The sequence below is a fragment of the Doryrhamphus excisus genome, linkage group LG15, assembly GCF_037039965.1.
Source record: "Doryrhamphus excisus strain RoL-2023G ecotype Guam linkage group LG15, RoL_Dexc_Guam_v1.1, whole genome shotgun sequence".
Lineage (NCBI taxonomy): Eukaryota > Metazoa > Chordata > Actinopteri > Syngnathiformes > Syngnathidae > Doryrhamphus > Doryrhamphus excisus.
In genome coordinates this window covers 2,745,045-2,763,598 of record NC_136371.1, presented here as the reverse complement: position 1 = coordinate 2,763,598, position 18,554 = coordinate 2,745,045, and the positions used below count along the sequence as shown (strand labels likewise).

General features: G+C 42.1%; 1 protein-coding gene across 2 annotated transcripts; it reads left to right on the top strand.

Annotated features, from left to right (window-relative positions):
* Positions 1-1,701: 1,701 nt before the first annotated feature.
* Positions 1,702-18,268, top strand: kdm5bb (lysine demethylase 5Bb). Of its 2 annotated transcripts, XM_058051368.2 has the most exons (28): positions 1,702-2,042; positions 3,281-3,358; positions 3,807-3,929; positions 4,006-4,176; positions 5,237-5,293; positions 6,354-6,521; positions 6,601-6,694; positions 6,804-6,925; positions 7,157-7,315; positions 8,581-8,700; positions 8,779-8,937; positions 9,054-9,235; positions 9,324-9,486; positions 9,565-9,684; positions 9,936-10,130; positions 11,473-11,654; positions 11,726-11,850; positions 11,972-12,122; positions 12,204-12,318; positions 12,399-12,754; positions 13,445-13,583; positions 13,647-13,826; positions 13,899-14,060; positions 15,396-15,881; positions 15,970-16,054; positions 16,145-16,347; positions 16,434-16,703; positions 17,438-18,268. In XM_058051368.2, the coding sequence occupies exons 1-28, from the start codon at positions 1,887-1,889 to the stop codon at positions 17,573-17,575; spliced, it is 4,659 nt and encodes a 1,552-aa protein (XP_057907351.2). In that variant the 5' UTR covers positions 1,702-1,886; the 3' UTR covers positions 17,576-18,268. The 2 variants fall into 2 exon arrangements, with proteins under 2 accessions (XP_057907351.2, XP_057907352.2); XM_058051369.2 differs by lacking the exon at positions 5,237-5,293.
* Positions 18,269-18,554: the final 286 nt, after the last annotated feature.

Below are 18,554 nucleotides of genomic sequence, written 5' to 3'. Positions count from 1 at the left end.
CTCTTGTTTCCTGAGCGAGTGCATCTCCGTTCATGTGGGATAGGAACGTGTGCAGACAGGAAATGGAGTTCTTCTGCCTCAAACGCAGACCTGTGGCCCCACAATTCTAGTGAAGACCCCTTCAATATCTTCTTGAATACTGGCAGCTTGGGACGTCATGTTCCAAGAGCATTATACGTACATTGACCAACATATGATACTGTATATAAGATTTCATATTATATGATATACGGTATGATGTCATACAATATCATTTCTTTTCAGATGAAGTGAGAGTAGGAAAGTACAACAATCTTTTCCATCCAGAGCAGCTGATCTCTGGAAAAGAAGATGCAGCCAACAATGCCCGGAATCATTACACATCATTAATAAGATTCATGGAGCGCATTTGCAATATGGTCAGTTATCAGTTTTAAATGTGACCTATTATGCTTGTAATGTTGTTACAATACTGTATTGTCGTGTTAAACAATGCCAGAGTTTCAGATAATGAGGTTTGTGCATTTGGAAGTGAACCCTGGAAGACATGCTTGATTTCAGAGTTTTTTTCTAACACTGGCTCCCTGTGATGTCACAGGGAGCTGAGCTTCCTTATATGGGCGTGTGCTGTAGGCCAGACACTCTGGCACTGCCCTCCCCACAGCTCCGTTTCACTTTGTTTACGTTTGTTAGCTATTGGTTTTTATTTGATTATTTCTTATTTAATTTAGCTATTTAATGTTTTTGCAGCTATGCAGTGTCATTCTGTCAAATGGAGCCTCTACAAGTCAAAATAAACAGCCGCAACATCTTTGGTAGCGGTTTCGGTTGACACACATAAAATGCAAATAAACTCAACATATTACCACTGTTGACAGCAAACTCAGCAGGATTCTCAGGCCTTTTGTTTTTGAATCCACTTGTATTTCTCTGTCAAAACCCTAATTTTAAAAATCTTAACTGAAGTAAAGAGCCGTTCCATGTAAGTATCCTCAAGTTATCCTTCGGTTAGATTGATAATGTTACCAGTTGACGTTAGAAAACGTCCATTTAAAAATAGTTCCGGCAGCCTTTTTAAGGTGTCACCTGAATATATTCATCCGCGCCAGTGTAAACAGAAAACACTCCACAAAGAACAGGATGGAGTTGAATTATTATCATTATTATTATTCCTATTTCTTATAACAAGACAACACCACTATGAAATTATTGTAAATGTTTTTACACACTCTATGTGGCAAAACAATAAAAAATAAGGAGCATGTCACAGTGTGATTATTAATGGCCACACATTGATGACGATGTATTAGTGATTGTTTAAATAATGATAATTTGATTTCATTTTTAACAAATCATAACAATATACAATTCCAGACATGTTGGTGTCATACTCTTCAATTGAAACATTTGGAGATAATGCATAACAAACGGAAAATACACACATTTGTCCTGAGATTAATTCATATTTTAATTAATTTTTGAGGCTGTGAAAGGGTTAAACTGATTATAGGTCCATAGTTACAAAAACTACAACTAAACTCTGTTGTGTGCACATTAGTGAGTTAAAATACAACACGCAATATTTAAAGTTGTTTAACGTTTATATAAAGTTGTTTAAAGTGCAAACCTCGAGTCGATTGTCAAGCCATGGATGCATTAAGAGCAACTGTTTGGTGTCTATTTTTTTGAGCGGACGTGCTCAGTGCCTTGGAACATTCTCTCCACAGCGCGTGGATGTGTGTGTCAGCTGCTTCATCTCGTGTTGATGTCGATTAGCTGCCACCGCGGCCTGTCAGTACATAACGAAATAAACACATACCTGCGCGCGCACACACGCACACAAAACACCGAACACGCCGTTTGGACGACGCGACCTGTGCTGTCGGAGCAACCGGGGTCGGTCCGAAATGATGAGCCAGGCTCGGTCGGACGAGTTCAAGCCTCCTCCGGAGTGCCCGGTGTTCGAACCCAGCTGGGAAGAATTTGCTGACCCGTATGCCTTCATCAATAAGATCCGTCCCATCGCTGAGAAAACGGGCATTTGCAAAGTCCGGCCGCCTCAGGTGAGTTTCCTCGCGGAAGTTAAAAGGTCGCTCGGATGCGGATGCTGCATTAAGGCTCGGAGATGGAGCGACCACTGTGGGATTTAAAGGGACTGTTCAACATGGCGGATGAAAGGCTAGGTTCATTCTTTGTGCTGCCGATGCTAGCTGCCTCTCATTCGGTATCAAAAGCGCAGTCAGAAGCCTGCTTTAAGCGACTGTAGACATTAAATAAATATTACAGGCGTGTTTTTAGGTTGTGTTTGTTTTTAATCGCCGTGTGGTGACAAAAACATCGGCGGTGCGGCCACTGAGTCTTTAAGCTAGCAAGCTAATGCTAGCTAGCAGCTCCCAACCAACCAACCTGTCATGATGATGTTGTAGCACAGCACACCGAGTTGCCATCGGCGGCTATGCGGAAGCCATCCTGCTTCGGTGTGGGACGTAATTATAAAATAGATATACTGTGCCACCATTTGGACCCGTATGTCTTTCTAGGTTATTTACTGAACACCATCACGGACGTGGTCAGCGTGTGATCCATCACTTGTCAATTGTCTTATTATAAAGTGAACAACAGTGGCTGTGTATCTATTCTTCAGGATAATGTCCATTAATTGGATAGTTTATGTTGTTTGTTATGTTCTAATGGCAGCATAACAAGTAAACCATCTTATGTAATCACATTCACTAATATTGTTTAAAAATATATTATATATATATATATATTGTTCTTTTTCAGAATTGAGTTGTAACTACTTTATATAACATAACAATTTTGTTTTGGATGACATTATGATTGCATGAAAACGAGCAGTTGCCAAATGCACAAGCTTGTTTGTTGGGTGTTGTCCTCCATGTTGGCTTTGTGGTAAAGCTGGCCTACTGACTGAGTCTTCCATCTGGCCATTTTGTATGCCAGTGGGGGATGTAGGCTACTGACTCATAACAAAAACTTGGGGCCTCCCCTTTTGTGACCGATCATCTTTATTGAACAAACTCAGCCGTGTGATGGATCAGATCATATTTATGTGCTTACAAAACCCAACAAAATCACAGTGTTCCCCCACTTGTCAAGAGGCCTTACTTAGTGTTTAGTTGATTACATACCCAACTTGAGTTTAGAATTTTTAAGGAAAGATGAAAACCCCTGGATGTACAGTACCATGAAGATAAATACTAAAATATAAAAAAATGCCCTTTTATGTACACTCCCAGACAAAAGGCTGATGTGCTGTTATGCTTCTGTTGCTCTTTAGGGTTGGCAGCCTCCATTTGCTTGTGATATTGACAGACTTCATTTTGTTCCTCGCATTCAGAGACTCAATGAACTAGAGGTGAGTGTGTATATGTTGCAGAACTGTTGCAGGTCAAGCTGCACGGTGACCTAGTGGTTAGCACACAGTCCACACAGCTATAAGACCTGAGTTCATGCTAGGTTAATTGGCACCTCCAAATTGTCCATAGGTATGAATGTGAGTGTGAATGTTTGTTTGTCTATATGTGCCCTGTGATTGGCTGGTCGCTTCTCGCCCCAAGACAGCTGGGATAGGCTCCAGCATGGCCGCAACTTTTGTGAGGATAAGCGGTAGAAAATATAATTGTTTATAGTTTATTTGAGGATGCAATGGAGAATAATGATCTAGTTGTTTATTTACATTGAAAATTAATAACCATAACATGTTTTGGTTGGTAAATGACAGCCTTAGCTCGTAGAGGCATTTCCCTTGTTTAGGTTAAATAGTTTAAAAATGACCCGATATGTTTGCCTCCATGTCCTCCCAGGCTCAGACCAGAGTCAAGCTCAATTTTTTGGACCAGATTGCCAAATTCTGGGATTTGCAGGGATGTGCACTGAAGATTCCCCACGTGGACAGGAAGATTTTGGATTTATACCAGCTAAATAAGGTAAGCGACATAACTCGCAGGCCTCGCAGTGCTGTTTTAATTGCCTCACTGACCTCACCGTGGTTGTCATAACCAGCTGGTAGGAGAGGAAGGCGGATTCGACATTGTTTGTCGGGACAGACGATGGACCAAGATTGCGATGCAGATGGGTTTCGCCCCCGGTAAAGCAGTTGGCTCGCACTTGCGAGGTCATTATGAGAAAACGCTCTACCCCTACAATCTCTTTCAGAGTGGCGCAAACCTGCTGGTAAGTCAAACGCTAAAAGCATATTTTATTCCTTATGAAACATACTGTAGCTACTTTATACTGCATATGCAAAACTTGTTTTAATGTTGGTGTGCTATTTTATTCAGTTTTACCCTTTTGATTTTATCTGATGCCTAATCATTAATTATGCCTCAGTTATTATTATATGTATTATCCTGCAAGAGAGATCATGCAAGGATTGGCGCCATGTCACCTCCTGGGGCAGGTCACACTAATTCAGGGGTGGGCAAACTTTTTAACTCGGGGCCGCATTGAGTTAACAAAATTGGCCGGGGGTGGGGGGCGGACTAAAGATTTGATACACACCCACTATTTTACACTTATCATTTTAAACTGTAAAAGTCCTCATTTTGTCTTATTTTATCTGTAAAAGTATCATACAATCATCTAGTGCTGCGCGATATATTGACACTTAAAAAATATTGATATTTAATTTACACACGATATCAAAACCAAGCATGACGTTGATATCGATATAGACTGGATTTGCGCTGTATCTCCCTCATGTTTGCATGCAGGAGGGAGGAGGGGCGGAGCAGAAGCCCCGAGGCTAAGTTGAAGCTAACAAGCTACCGCGGTGGAAGAAGTCGTCAAGGAATAAGCAGGAGATACTTTGAATCCGTAGCATTATTTATTTATATTTTTTTACTGAATAGGACATCCAGAATGTGGTTGAATAAAGAATGTGTGATATACAATATGAATTATGAACGCTAAAACGCGTGCGAATGTCCTTTCTTTTTCACTCCACAAACAGGTAGGTCAAGTTGTGGGTCACATATTTGTTGACTTGTTTGTTTGGGGTCACCATGGGTGAGGTAGTTGTCTGGATCAATGCCTGCCAAAAGCTACTAAAGCCATCAAAAGGTTGTCTCAGATTGACTCATGTTGCAAGCCTGTATGTTAAAAGTTGTAACTATTTTGGAAGCAACTGACGAGCCGGATTAAAACATTTGGCGGGCCGCATGTGGCCTCTGGGCCGTAGTTTGTCCACCCTTGCTCTAAATTGTTTAATTACATAAGCTCTCTCTTGCTTCAGGCACCAGAGGCAGCTTCCAAACTGATGCGTTTGGAGGCTGATCCTGAGCTTGAAAAGGTATGTTTGTGTCATAATCAAGATGGTTTGCAATTAACAAGATGCATGTTCATCGGTGGCTGGATTATAGAGTACATTGTATGTCACTTTTATATGCACTTTTTTATTTTACCCAGTAGGTAAACCATATATTTAGAAAATTATACATCAATGTAAATATAAATATCTTCTATCTCTATATATTAGAGACGCAAATAAATTTCTCTGCATTTTCCTTCCTGCCTAGGCTTAATTTTGTCCTCTTATAGGTTAGCATGTTGCTTCTTTTGTTTCTGTGCTTTCTGATCAAGTTGCACCATAACCACATCCTACTTTTGACCTTTCTGCCGAATTACATTGTTGCAGAAAGTTCCACAATAATCCAATACCTTTTGTTCTCCAAAGGAAGCTTGATGATGTGTAGGATAGTGTCCAAATCTTTTCCACCGAGGGCAGTATACTGAATAATAATAATAATAATAATGGAAGGATGCAAGAGTGACTGTGATATTTTGTAAATCAACACGACCTTCATTTCACTTCTCATCTATCGCTGTGTTGTTCTGCTTTATGATATATTTAACTGATCAAACAGTCAGTGATTTATGAAGGAAAATCTGGAAAATTACCAGGGGTGCCCAAACCTTTTTATACCGTGGTATATATAAATCAGCTCAATATAATTCAATATTTTGATGTTATTCTCTTAGAATTACAGCTGCTTTTTTTGGTGTTTTTTTCAATTTTATTTAACAATTTCAACTTTCGTCTTGTAATTTTTTTCCCTCTTTTAAATTATGGCTTTATTCCCATAATATTTAGGTTTTATTTTCTGAACTTTATTACTTTTTTTTTAATATTTTGACTTTATTCTTGTAAAATTACTGCTGATTTTTTCAAATTTTGCTGGCATTTTTTTTCTTTTAAGAATGCAGGTCAATAGAAAATGCTGCAAATTTTGGACACCCTGATATAGAATAATATGAGATCAGTTTTAGCCATTTTCGCCCTATTAGTAATCACTGAACTAAATAGTTCCGAACTATAGTTCTAACATTAGATTTGCCTCGTTTGTTTTTAGTGTGTTGAAAAGCCAGTCCAGCCAGCGGAAAGAGAAAAAGAGAAAGTGGAATGTTCGGAGCAGGTCGACAGCAAAGAGCTCATTCTGCAGGATCCAGCATTAAGGCCGCCCGTGCAGACCCCGGAGCCTTGCCCCAGCGCTCGCAGAGGAAAGCGTATGAAGTCGGAGGTGGGGATTGTTCAGTAATATGTACAAGTTTTGCAGACTCTGAACACAGATTTCATTGTTGCAAATTTTTTTTTAATAGTCGATCTGTGTGAAGATCGAACCAGGCGAGCCAGGTGACAGTCGGCCGAACTTGAGGAGGAGAATGGGCTCTTTTGTTGCCAAGCCCGAACCAGGTGAAGATCCAGAACACACAACGGAAAACAAGTGCATGTACCGTAGTGGTTCCTTTGACAGGTCCTGGCTTACTGGAGTTTCTCACTGGTGTTTCTGTCTGTCTTGCAGAGCGAGAGATTCCCATTCTTGTGAAACAGGAACCAATCGAAAGCAAGGAACAAATAATGGAAGCCGCAGATAAATTCAAGCAACGCTACAAGAAATACATCCCCCCAGTTCCTCCAAGCCCAGTCAGTACAAATTCCCACTCTCTATATTTATTTGTAGAATAATGTAAAGACCAGCACAAATGCACCAAATTATGTATAATTTAGCGGCAAGCCAAGATGATTTTCTTCAAATTGGAATGTGACTTCTGAAAGAATATCTGGCATCTAAAAACGATAAAAAAATAGCATTCCATTATGAATGAGCAACACTGCTGCAGCAGATTCATGAGGAGCCTTTACCGCATCCTCCAGGTGGATCTGGTCGTGTGTCTGGTGTGTGGCAGCGGGGAGGATGAAGACCGCCTCTTGCTATGCGACGGCTGTGATGACAGCTACCACACTTTCTGCCTCATCCCCCCTCTACATGACGTCCCCAAGGGAGACTGGAGGTGCCCCAAGTGCCTGGCTCAGGTGAAGATAATTGATGTCAGATGTAAATGGGTTTTGTTTTAATCAGCATATACTCATAAAAGTGATCACGGTTAATTGGTTCCAGACCTGACCGTGATTAGTGAATTTCAGAGGTAGGATGTAGGAAGTAGGATATAGAATTCATTCTGTATAAATGCAATATTGTCATAGAAAACTTGTTAATGATCTTCTAAATATGGTTTTTAACACTGTTAGAGCTGAAACGCCCACAGAGTCACATTATAGTAGATATAATCAGAAAAAATTTAATTTCAATTCAAGAAAGAAAACAACTAAATGTTTCCTAGGGGGCCTTAGTGGCAGGAGGACAGATATTTGAAGGACAGGACGTGACATCAGGGTTTAAAGTTGAGTTTTGAGCTTGTCGTGGGTTATGGCAGCAACAGTAATTTGTGTTGTTATTATGATGATGATTATGTTATTATTGTGCCTATGGTTGTCTGCACTAAACATGGCACCCTAACATCTGGCTTCTGAGCTCCACGGCTCCAACGGTGCCTCTGACAAAGTGCGTCCGACAATGAGTGCTCCTCCTCGGGCAGGCACGGTGGACTCAGCGTCCTCATGTCGCGGTTCTCCTAAGCTCCACCGCACCAGCGGTGCCTACATTACTGTTTTCAAGTAGCTCTCCAAAGGTTTCATTCATTTATTATAAACTCCTGCACCAACAAAATTAGAAAGGGGGATTCAGCTGTAGTCCGGAGTGCTTGGGAGTGTGACCAATCACAGTGGAGTGACTGTGTCCGGAGGCGGGCCGCAGACGGAATAAATTAAAAGAGTTTCAGAAATCCATGAAATACAGCTGGAATAGGTGCAGATTCTAGAAGATCTAGAAAGCTCTTTGTGAGTGTTATTGTGTGTAACTGCTTTATAGGAGTCAAAAACTCAATACAAAGGGCAGAAAAATTAGCATAGTAGGTCCCCTTAATAACTGTATTAGTTAGCAAAGAACTACAGCATCGAACACTGATGACAATGTAGGAGGCAACGGAGCTGATGGGCAATGACTGGGTGGGAGTTGAGAGTAGGCTAAGAAGCACATTTTGTAATTTTGTTTGGCCAGTCAAGTTTATGGAACGGGTAAACCGACTACTTTGTACTTTGTCGTACGATAAGTGAGACTGAGTACAAAAATATACATACATATTAGCAATATTTTTTTTTGAAAACCGAGGGACCTGTGTGTGTGTGTGTGTGTGTGTGTGTGTAATTGTACTTATTTTACACATTTCTTATTCTTGCAGGAATGCAGCAAACCCCATGAAGCATTTGGCTTTGAGCAGGCCTACAGAGACTATACCCTGCGTGCTTTTGGGCAAATGGCAGATGCATTCAAATCAGATTATTTTAATATGCCAGTTCATGTAAGTGGAATGCTATTAATAACAAAAGAAAGAAATATAAATCCCCAAAGTAATTGTTTGTGTTCATGTACCTTGCAGATGGTTCCTACAGAGCTGGTGGAAAAGGAGTTTTGGCGCTTAGTTGGCGCCATTGAGGAGGATGTTACTGTTGAATATGGAGCAGATATAGCGTCAAAAGAGTTTGGGAGTGGATTCCCCATTCCTAACGGAAAGTTTAAAGTTTCCCCTGCTGATGAGGTACACTTCTCATCATGTAGCTTACATGACATAAAACATAAATCATATAAATGAGTGCATTGCATGTGACGGGTATGTGTAGTTATTTTAATCGTTTATTTGTCTGTCCCATGCAGAAATACCTCCAGTGCGGGTGGAACCTCAACAACTTGGCAATGATGAATCCATCCGTACTCACACATGTCACAGCAGACATCTGCGGAATGACATTGCCCTGGCTTTATGTCGGCATGTGCTTCTCCTCCTTTTGTTGGCACATTGAAGACCACTGGAGCTACTCCATCAACTACCTGCACTGGTACAAAGATAGCAAAGATTGATGTGAAAATGACATTTATAGTAACATCACTTTATTTATGGTTAATGTTTATTCTATTTGCTCCCAGGGGGGAACCCAAAACATGGTATGGAGCTCCCGGTTTTGCTGCAGAGCAGCTGGAGGGGGTGATGAGGAAACTGGCTCCAGAGCTGTTCGAGTCTCAGCCCGACCTGTTGCACCAGCTTGTCACCATCATGAACCCCAACACCCTGATGGCTCACGGTGTCCCAGTATGTGTTTGTGCAACTCTTAACACAGCACATTAACCTCATGAAAAATACACTCATTTTTTTTTGTTGCTCTTTCAGATTTATAGAACAAACCAGTGTGCTGGTGAGTTTGTCGTCACGTTTCCCAGAGCCTACCACAGTGGCTTCAATCAAGGCTTTAACTTTGCAGAGGCAGTCAACTTCTGCACTGTTGACTGGGTAAGACCTTTGAATATATTTAGATGGATGGTTCATGGATGGTGAGGCACTGACTTTTTTTTTGTTTTTTTTACTTAGATTTACACTTATGCCCCCATCAGGTGCAGCAGAGTACTAGCTGCCTCACCGTCTGACTTTTCTGCATTTTTTTCTGTCACTGCTTTTTGCTCATGAAATATAACCTGTCAGTTAAATTTAATGGAAAAACACGAACCAGGCAAACCGTTTCTCTTCTCTTTCTGTAATTCCAGATGCCCCTCGGAAGACAGTGTGTTGACCACTATCGCATGTTACACCGGTACAATGTTTTCTCTCACGATGAGATGGTGTGCAACATGGCATCAAAAGCAGACACCCTTGATGTGGTCCTGGCATCTGCTGTCCACAAGGATATGGGTATTATGATCCTGGAAGAGAAAGAACTGAGGGAAAAAGTGACCAAAATGGTAAAGTCGCAATAGTTAACTGCTCGGGGTGTCACCAGACACTTTATACACAATACATAAGATTGGGTGTACCACAATGAAAAATATAAAAATTAAATGACAATATATTGCGATCTGCTACCGGTAATTTCATTTCCTCTACATTACAATCCACCCACTGAGATAAAGCAACTATATGACTGACAAAAGAATACACTCGGCATGTCATTGTTCTATGTAACAAACATGGCAATGGGCTGAAAGTGAATTTTCTTCCTGCCTGTTTGGAGGCGGGAAATCATGAGGAAATCAGACATGTATGCACTTGGCAATGTATTGACTGGAGCAAAATGATCCAGTTGAGTTTCATTTGCTCCATTTCATTCTCCTCCGCTTATCAGAGTCCCGGTCACGGGGGCAGCAGTCTCAGTAGGGAAGCCCAGACTTCCTGCTCCCCGGCCACCTCCACCAAGGTGTTCCCAGCACACCCTCACTACACATTTGGGTCTCCCAGGTCTGTCTGGCATCCTCCCACACCATCTAATCCTTCTAGTCCTACTCAGTTGACAGCTCAGCCCCTCTCTTCATCCATGTGTCCAGAACATGCGGACAAAGATGATAAAAGATGATACAACTTCAAAGTCCAAGTGCATTTATGGACATCTCTATGTTCAAACATGGTGTTTGTTATGGACAAACTGTGTTTCACACAGAAGTCCAATAACATCACACCGCACGGGTTCAGATCGGGGAGGCCGTTTCTCCCAATCACAATCACCTCCAGGTCACACTGTCAGAGCCCACAAGGGCACTGATGTCTCCCAGTAGAATGATGCTCTCCATCACCCCTCTGATGGACTCCAAGAAGGCCGGGTACTCTGAACCGCCAGCACCCATTTCCCCAACCCAAAGGTCGACACAGAGTAGAATAAGGTCCAGCCTCTCTTGAGTATTTTGGTTCCAGAACCCAAACTGTGGGTCGAGGTGAGTTCGACTATATCTAGTCGGAAAGTCTCAACCTCTCGCACAAGTATGGGCTCTTTCCCCACCAAAGAAAATACTTTGAAAACGCAATGCACCGAACTCTTATGCTTGCCCCTGCAGGTGATTCGTTTACTGGGAGGGGGGCGATCCCGTGTGGCTCCTTTTGGGCCCCATTCATTTGTCGTGTCATTAATTCATTTATTTTTTATCGTCCCAGGCCAAGTGCCCCTGAGACATTTTTTGTTTCTGAACAAGATATCTTCTCACGTCTTATTCTTGCGAGATCTCGTGACACCCCATGAGCTGCTGATCAAACATGCCCCTCAATAATAATAATAATAATAATCACTTACCACTGATTTGACCCTCATATTTTCAGGGAGTAGTCCAGTGGCAGGAGGCAAAATACGATAATCTCCAGGATGACGAACGACAGTGCATCAAGTGCCGTACTACCTGTTACCTGTCTGCTATCACCTGTACATGTAGCCCGGGAGTACTGGTCTGTCTGCACCACATCAGCCAACTCTGCTCCTGCCCAGTCAGCAACTACACACTGAAGTAAGTCCCACTGGACCCACAGCACGTTCAAGATGAACATAATGAATGAATATTAATTTTTCCTATTGTAGTTACAGATACACACTGGAGGACCTGTTACCCATGATGAATGCTGTGCAACATCGTGCTGAACAGTATGATGAATGGGCCTCTCGTGTGTCAGATACTATGGAGGCTAAACTGGAAAAGAAAAAAGGTAAGCCAGCCAAAACGCATTTGTCCAGCCTGAATCACAAGCGCTAAAAATGATTAATAACAAGAACATAGTTTATGCGTGAATGTGTTGGACTGTGATTACCAATGTCTTCTTTCCTCAGGCCTGCCAGTCTTTCGCTCTCTTCTCGCTGAATCAGAGTCCAAGCTGTTCCCCGACAATGACCTGCTGCGTCGGCTGCGTCTCGTCACCCAAGATGCAGAAAAGTGCTCCTCTGTGGCGCAGCAGCTGTTGAACGGAAAGAGGCAGACCAGGTAATATTATTTAAAAGATGGAGCTTTTAGATTTGTTATATCAAGTATGGTAAAACAGGATGTTTGCAAACTTTTCCCAAGGTATCAGTGCGGCAGTGGGAAATCTCGCAGTCAGCTGACTGTGGAGGAGCTGAGTTCATTTGTAAGGCAACTGTATAACCTCTCCTGCAGCCTCCCTCAAGCGCCCTTGTTGAAGGTAGGCTTATGTTCATGGAGGCAGGTCATACACCTACTATAAGTTTCCTCTCATAGTATTGCTCACTATGTGTTTTGTAGGTACTTTTGAATCGCATCGAAGACTTCCAGCAACACAGCGAGAAGGTCCTTGCAGACAAGATGCCAAGCGTTGCCGAGATCCAGAACCTATTAGAAGTCAGCTTTGACTTTGACGTGGACCTTCCTGAGCTGCCTCGCTTAAGGGAGAGGCTAGAGCAGGCCCGCTGGCTAGAGGGGGTGGAGCAAGCTAGCATCCAGCCTACAACGCTGACTTTGGAAACCATGCGAAGGCTCATAGACCAGGGTGTGGGCCTGGCGCCGCACTCATCCGTGGAAAAGGCCATGGCGCACCTTCAGGAGCTTTTGACGGTGTCAGAGCATTGGGAGGACAAGGCGAGCAGTCTCCTGAAATCCAGGTGAAGGCTTCTGACCACATGATGCACCGTGGTGTTTCTAGCATGTATTCCCGAAGGTGCAAAATACATCCAAACTCCTAATGTAGCTTTATGCAAAATCTTAATATCTTGCTTTGTTTTTCCTAGTCATGTCTCACTTTCTGTCTGGGTCTTGGCACTTATTGTATCTGAATGATTTCATAACACATCAGTGCTCCTGATTGTGCTTCATTGTAATTCCAGCTAGTGCAAAAAGCTGTGGCTAGAATATTCAACCACATCAACAAAAAGTGAGCATTATGTTTAGTTCCCGCCCCTCATTCCACTCGTGCTGTTCAGCATTTAGTGTCACAATTCGCTTTTAATAGCATGGCTGTTAAGAATGTGCATCCCTCCATCTTAACTTAGTGCTTTAAAGTTTACATTTTTCAATAGTGGTGTTCTTTGCAATGCATAGTCGCCATGCTGAGTTTCATTCTATTAAAAAAATGCAAACACATTTACTCTCATGACGGCAAATTTCATACACATAAATCTTAGTTTTAAAAATAACAATTTTGGTGTCGAAATCTCCAGCGTGTTTTGTCTTTGAACAATACATTTCCTGTGTGGAAGGAAGACAATGTAGCGACAGTTCTCCTGATCAATGTGATCTTGCAAACCATTTTGTCCACTTTTTTTTCAATTATATAATGTTTTACCGCCCAACAGACCCCCTCACTCCATTGAGACCCTTAGTGCTGCTGCTGAGGAGGCGTCTGGAATCTCAGCTCACCTCCCAAATTGCCTTCTCCTGAAAGACACGATCAGAAAGGCTCAAGAATGGCTTCAGGAAGCTGAGCAACTTCAGGTCAGGACATACTTGACTCTTTACATTTTGATGCATGTGTAACTCACTTTTTTTTTTTTCCAGGCTAACGACGGCATATTAATGGTGGACAACTTATCTAACATGGTGTTACGAGGACAAGCCATTCAAATCCACCTGGAGCCCTTGGATAGGTTGGAGTCTTTAATGGCAGAGGTACAAGACTGGAAAGAATCTGCTGCTTTGGTTTTCCTTCAGAAAGACACAGACCATTGCCTGCTTGAGGTAAATCTCTCAAAAATGATTAATGTAGCCATGAAAAAACAGGGTATCTTAGTATTGCGTTCTTCATCACAGGTTCTGTGTCCAAAATGTGAGGTTGGAAATGACGGCTGTCCCAAGAGGAAGGCCAAGAAAGGGAAGGAATCACCTAAAAGTAGTAAGAAGAAAGCTCTGAGACTCAACACTGCCAGTGACGTAGAGAAAGCTCTTTCAGACGCCAAGGATTCGGCCTCTGCTGTAAGTTGTATTGAACTATATGTTCATTCATTCATTCATGCATTTTCTACAGCTTATCCTCACTAGGGTCGGAGGGTGGGGGGTGCTGGAGCCTATACCAGCTGGGGTTCACACTGGACTGGTCGCCAGCCAATCACACGGCACATACCATTCACACTCACATTCATACCTATTGACAATTTGGAGTCGCCAATTAACCTAGCATGTTTTTGGAATGTGGGAGGAAACTGGAGTACCCGGAGAAAACCCACGCATGCACAGGGAGAACATGCAAACTCCACACAGAGATGGCCGAGGGTGGAATTGAACCCTAGTCTCCTAACTGTGAGGTCTAACCACTCGAACGCTGTGCAGCCTGAACTACATGTATGGGTGGGAAAACATAGCAAACGTGCCAAAAACGTATATATAGCTAAATTCACTTTTTTATTATTACTATTTTATTTTATTTATAAAATTGAGAAAAATAGCCTTGCAGGTAAGGCAATTTTTTTTCTTCTGCTATCGTGAGTGGCGAGAGTCGATTGTCAACCAGCTTCAATGCACATTACTGCACCTAGCATATAGGTGTGTAGCCCTTTGCCCTGAACATGATATGGCAACCGGATCGGCCAGACTTTGTGGCGGAAGCCGATATTATATGACCTTGAAAAATACCTTGTATGGGCCCTCGATCCTGATGATCGCATCGGGACATCTCTATCGTCAATTTATAACACCTTTGTTTTTCCTGACATTCTGTCTAATACCCAAGTAGCATGCAAAGCTGGGAAGCTCAGTTAAAATAATTGAGCTGTATTCTTTCTCATAACAAGCCATTATAAGTGCGTTAAAAATGAAAAAAAATCACTTTATAAAAAGCAACAATAATAATCACAGACTTACAATGGGGGAACTTGAGTACAATGAGGCCCGCTCTTCACGACTTTGTCTGCTTTGTTCAAGTATTTGCAGAAAATGAAGTATAGAACAATTAGTCCTCCAGCTGCATTATTGATGGGCATTAAGAATGAAAGGACACGGCACACAAATAGCAACATGGGGGGGCAGTTACTCATTCCCTTGACAAAGCAACAGACCACAGCATGCTCAGCCGTAAAGAAACATTTGTACAAATATCATGGGTAATATGGGGTATTAATCCTGCTTTTTAATCATACACAAGTTTTTTGAAATGAGAACTTATTCAAAATGTTATTTACAGATTTGTAACAAACATCATATTAACATTTGATAGCAAAGGTTTCCCGTTTTCTCTCTTGTTTTCTACAAAGTTCAATAATTGATGACATCTTCATAGGGTTAATATGTATTTCTTTTCCTCTTCATTTTCAGTATGCAACTCTGGAGGAGCTGCGGGTCAGGGAGATGGAGGCCATCTCTAATCTCAGAGTGGCAAATGAGTCCAAACTCCTTCCTACTGCAGACTGCATGGACTTGAAGGTGTGCGTCTGTCAGAAGGTACTCATGGGAGCGATGTTGCAGTGCGAGCTGTGCAGGGACGCCTTCCACAGCGTGTGTGTCAGGAACCAATCAGACCTCAGCGAAACACCGCCATGGCTGTGTCCCCAATGTCAGCGATCCAGAAAACCCTCGTTGGACAAAGTTCTCCCACTTGTCTCTTCCCTGAGGAATCTAAAGGTTCGTCTGCCAGAAGGTGACGCACTGCACCACCTGGTGGAGAGGACAGTTAACTGGCAGCATCAAGCTCAAGAAATTCTCCAGTCTTGTCATTTGACTGAACTGGAAAACGAAGCAGAATCACCACCCACTTTGACCCGTTGCGCATCTGGCTCCACTGACACTTACAATAACACTCAGGTCACTCGTCATCTCCTTGTGACACTTTTTGTTTCATTTGTTGTCATTTTGAGTGATTACAATTTGTTATTTTGTCGTTTTCTCACAGGCTCCTTGTTTGACTCCAGAGTGGAACAAGACAAATCCTGCTCAGACTGTCTTCTATACTGAGCAGAGATGCATCCCACTGCAGGGTCAGAGTCATGTTTTGTATACACATTTTACTTACCATTATTGTGTGTGTCAAACATCCATTCTATACATTATGTGTGTTTGTCTGACAGGCTTGAGTCAGGACCTGGAGGAGCTGATGGTGGAAGGTCTTCTCCTGCAAGTGTCATTACCAGAGGTCAAGACCCTCCACCGTGTTTTATTGGACCGAGCCACAAGCCAGCACACAAACACTTGCACGTCTCCACTGCCAGATGACCTCTCGAACTGCGATCAACATAAACAATTTAACTCTCAGGGAAAAAGCCTCCACCAGGTACCACATTCAGCTAGCCAATGAAATATTAAATAAAGAAGAATATGTGTTTGCTAACTTGCTGTTACTTTTTTTTTTTTTTTTAGGACGGTGACACACCACTCGGTGACACGAGGGAACCTATGTTTGTACCACAGAAGAAAGCAAAGAGGCATTTAGAGAGGGCAGCTGTAAATACCAAGGGGAGGGACCGAAAGCACTCTTACAAAAGACAGAAGATGAACAAAAAGCAATTACAACGCAGACCAGCCTCAAACCTGTCCTCACCGCGGTCTGATATCTCACAGTCAGACGAGTCCGATGAAGATATGGCTGTGTGTCCCGCAGAGATGTGTCAGCTCCCAGAGGGAGATGAGGTGAGAATCCAATCCAATCTTTATCCAATATAAGTCTCGTCTTCAGCACCACAAGTTGGAGCTGGCCCTCGGACCTCAGTGACCGCGCTGGAGAGTAAATTTGGATGAGGTCCGAGATGTATTTGGGGGCCAGCTCATTCAACGCCTTAAAAACCAACAATAAAATCTTAAAATCAATCTTAAAGTAAACAGGCAACCAATGTAGGGAGGCCAGAATTGGGGTGATGTGCTCCCCCTTTTTGGTTCCTGTTAAAAGCCGTGCCGCAGAGTTCTGGACTAACTGTAAGCGGGAGAGGGACTTTTGGCTAATTCCAGAGTAAAGTGCATTACAGTAGTGATGAAATAAAAGCGTGCATGACTTGCTCAAAGTGTTGCAAAGATAAAAAAGATTACATTTTAGATAAAGATTTTATAACTGCATTCATTTGTTTGTCGAGTTTAAAATCACTGTCTATTATGACGGCAAGGCTGGTGGCTGAGGGACGAATGTTGTTTTGGAGGGGGCCGAAGTCTATAGGGGGGCCTTTATAGTTGAGGAGGATAGCTTCGGTCTTCTCCTCTTTAAGCATTAAAAAGTTGTGGGCCAGCCAAGCCTTGACATCCCTTAAGCACTCAAGAAGGGGTGTCAGGGGGGCATAATGTCTAAATGCAAATTACTATATGAAGAAAAAATATATACCGTACATGAGCTGAGTTTTGCTGTAATGTCTCAAAGTCGGTGTTCCTTCCCGCAGGTGGACTGGGTCCAGTGTGACGGCAGCTGCAACCAGTGGTTTCACCAAATCTGCGTCGGTGTCACAGCTGAGATGGCCGAGAAGGAGGACTACGTTTGTGTCCGATGTACACTGAGCAACAGACACATGAGTAAATGAAGAGATTTTTCCCCCCCAAAACGACAGTTGTTGAGGTGCCACTAGTCACACTCTGCCACATATGTCCAACCTTTTTGTAACAATGGTGCTATCTTCTCTTTCACTTGTTGTCCAGAACTATATTGTTTAGTTATTTTTTTTGTATTTTTTACATACATATTATATATATTTACTTCTTCTTATGGATTGTTTGTGGCTGTCAAAATGGAAAAAAAAAAAAGTACAGCAGGATGTGATATGTACTGCATGGGACGCCAGGAGTCTTACTTCAAACACACCCAGTATAGTAAAGGTTGATCAAGGGTTATTTTCTTCTTCTCTGGAGCCTCGTTGCATGCTTAGCTAAATTTAATAAGAATGGAATCAAGATTTTTTTTCCCTCTCTATCCCACTGTTTGTTTTTTAAATCCAATGTTTAGTACATGCATCTTAATATAATTATTCCCGTTTTTGTAGAATAGGTTTATTTATCTCAGCAATAATTTGGCATAAATGGGTCTCCATCGAATTGTTAGTGCCATAGCAACGGTGTGATGTACAGAGAGTTACACAAGCGGATGGGGGCCAGCTACAGAGAGCTTACGTAGCAGGTCAAAGGGAAAGAATGCTCACGTGGCAGCGTGTAACTTGGTGTAGGATGCTCAGTGTGGACATGGCATAGTTTATATTGTGGAATAAATTCATTTTGTGCTATGGAGGAGTCTGTTTTAACCCTTAGGTAGTATGTTGCATGTAAAACTGTGAATAATTAGAAATACTGATACATTTTTACACAAAAATGGAAGAAGAGGAAGTGCAGAATTTGGCAAAACAAAGCAAACATCCAAATAAACAGATTAGCTTGGACCTTTTAATGTCCAAGTTTTGGAACAGCATTTGAAAAATCTGAAAGTAGACCTGGTGAGGATTATATTTTTAACTGTTTCCCAGTTTTTAAAACGAGACTTAAAGCATTCAACTTAAGCTTAAAATCACTTGT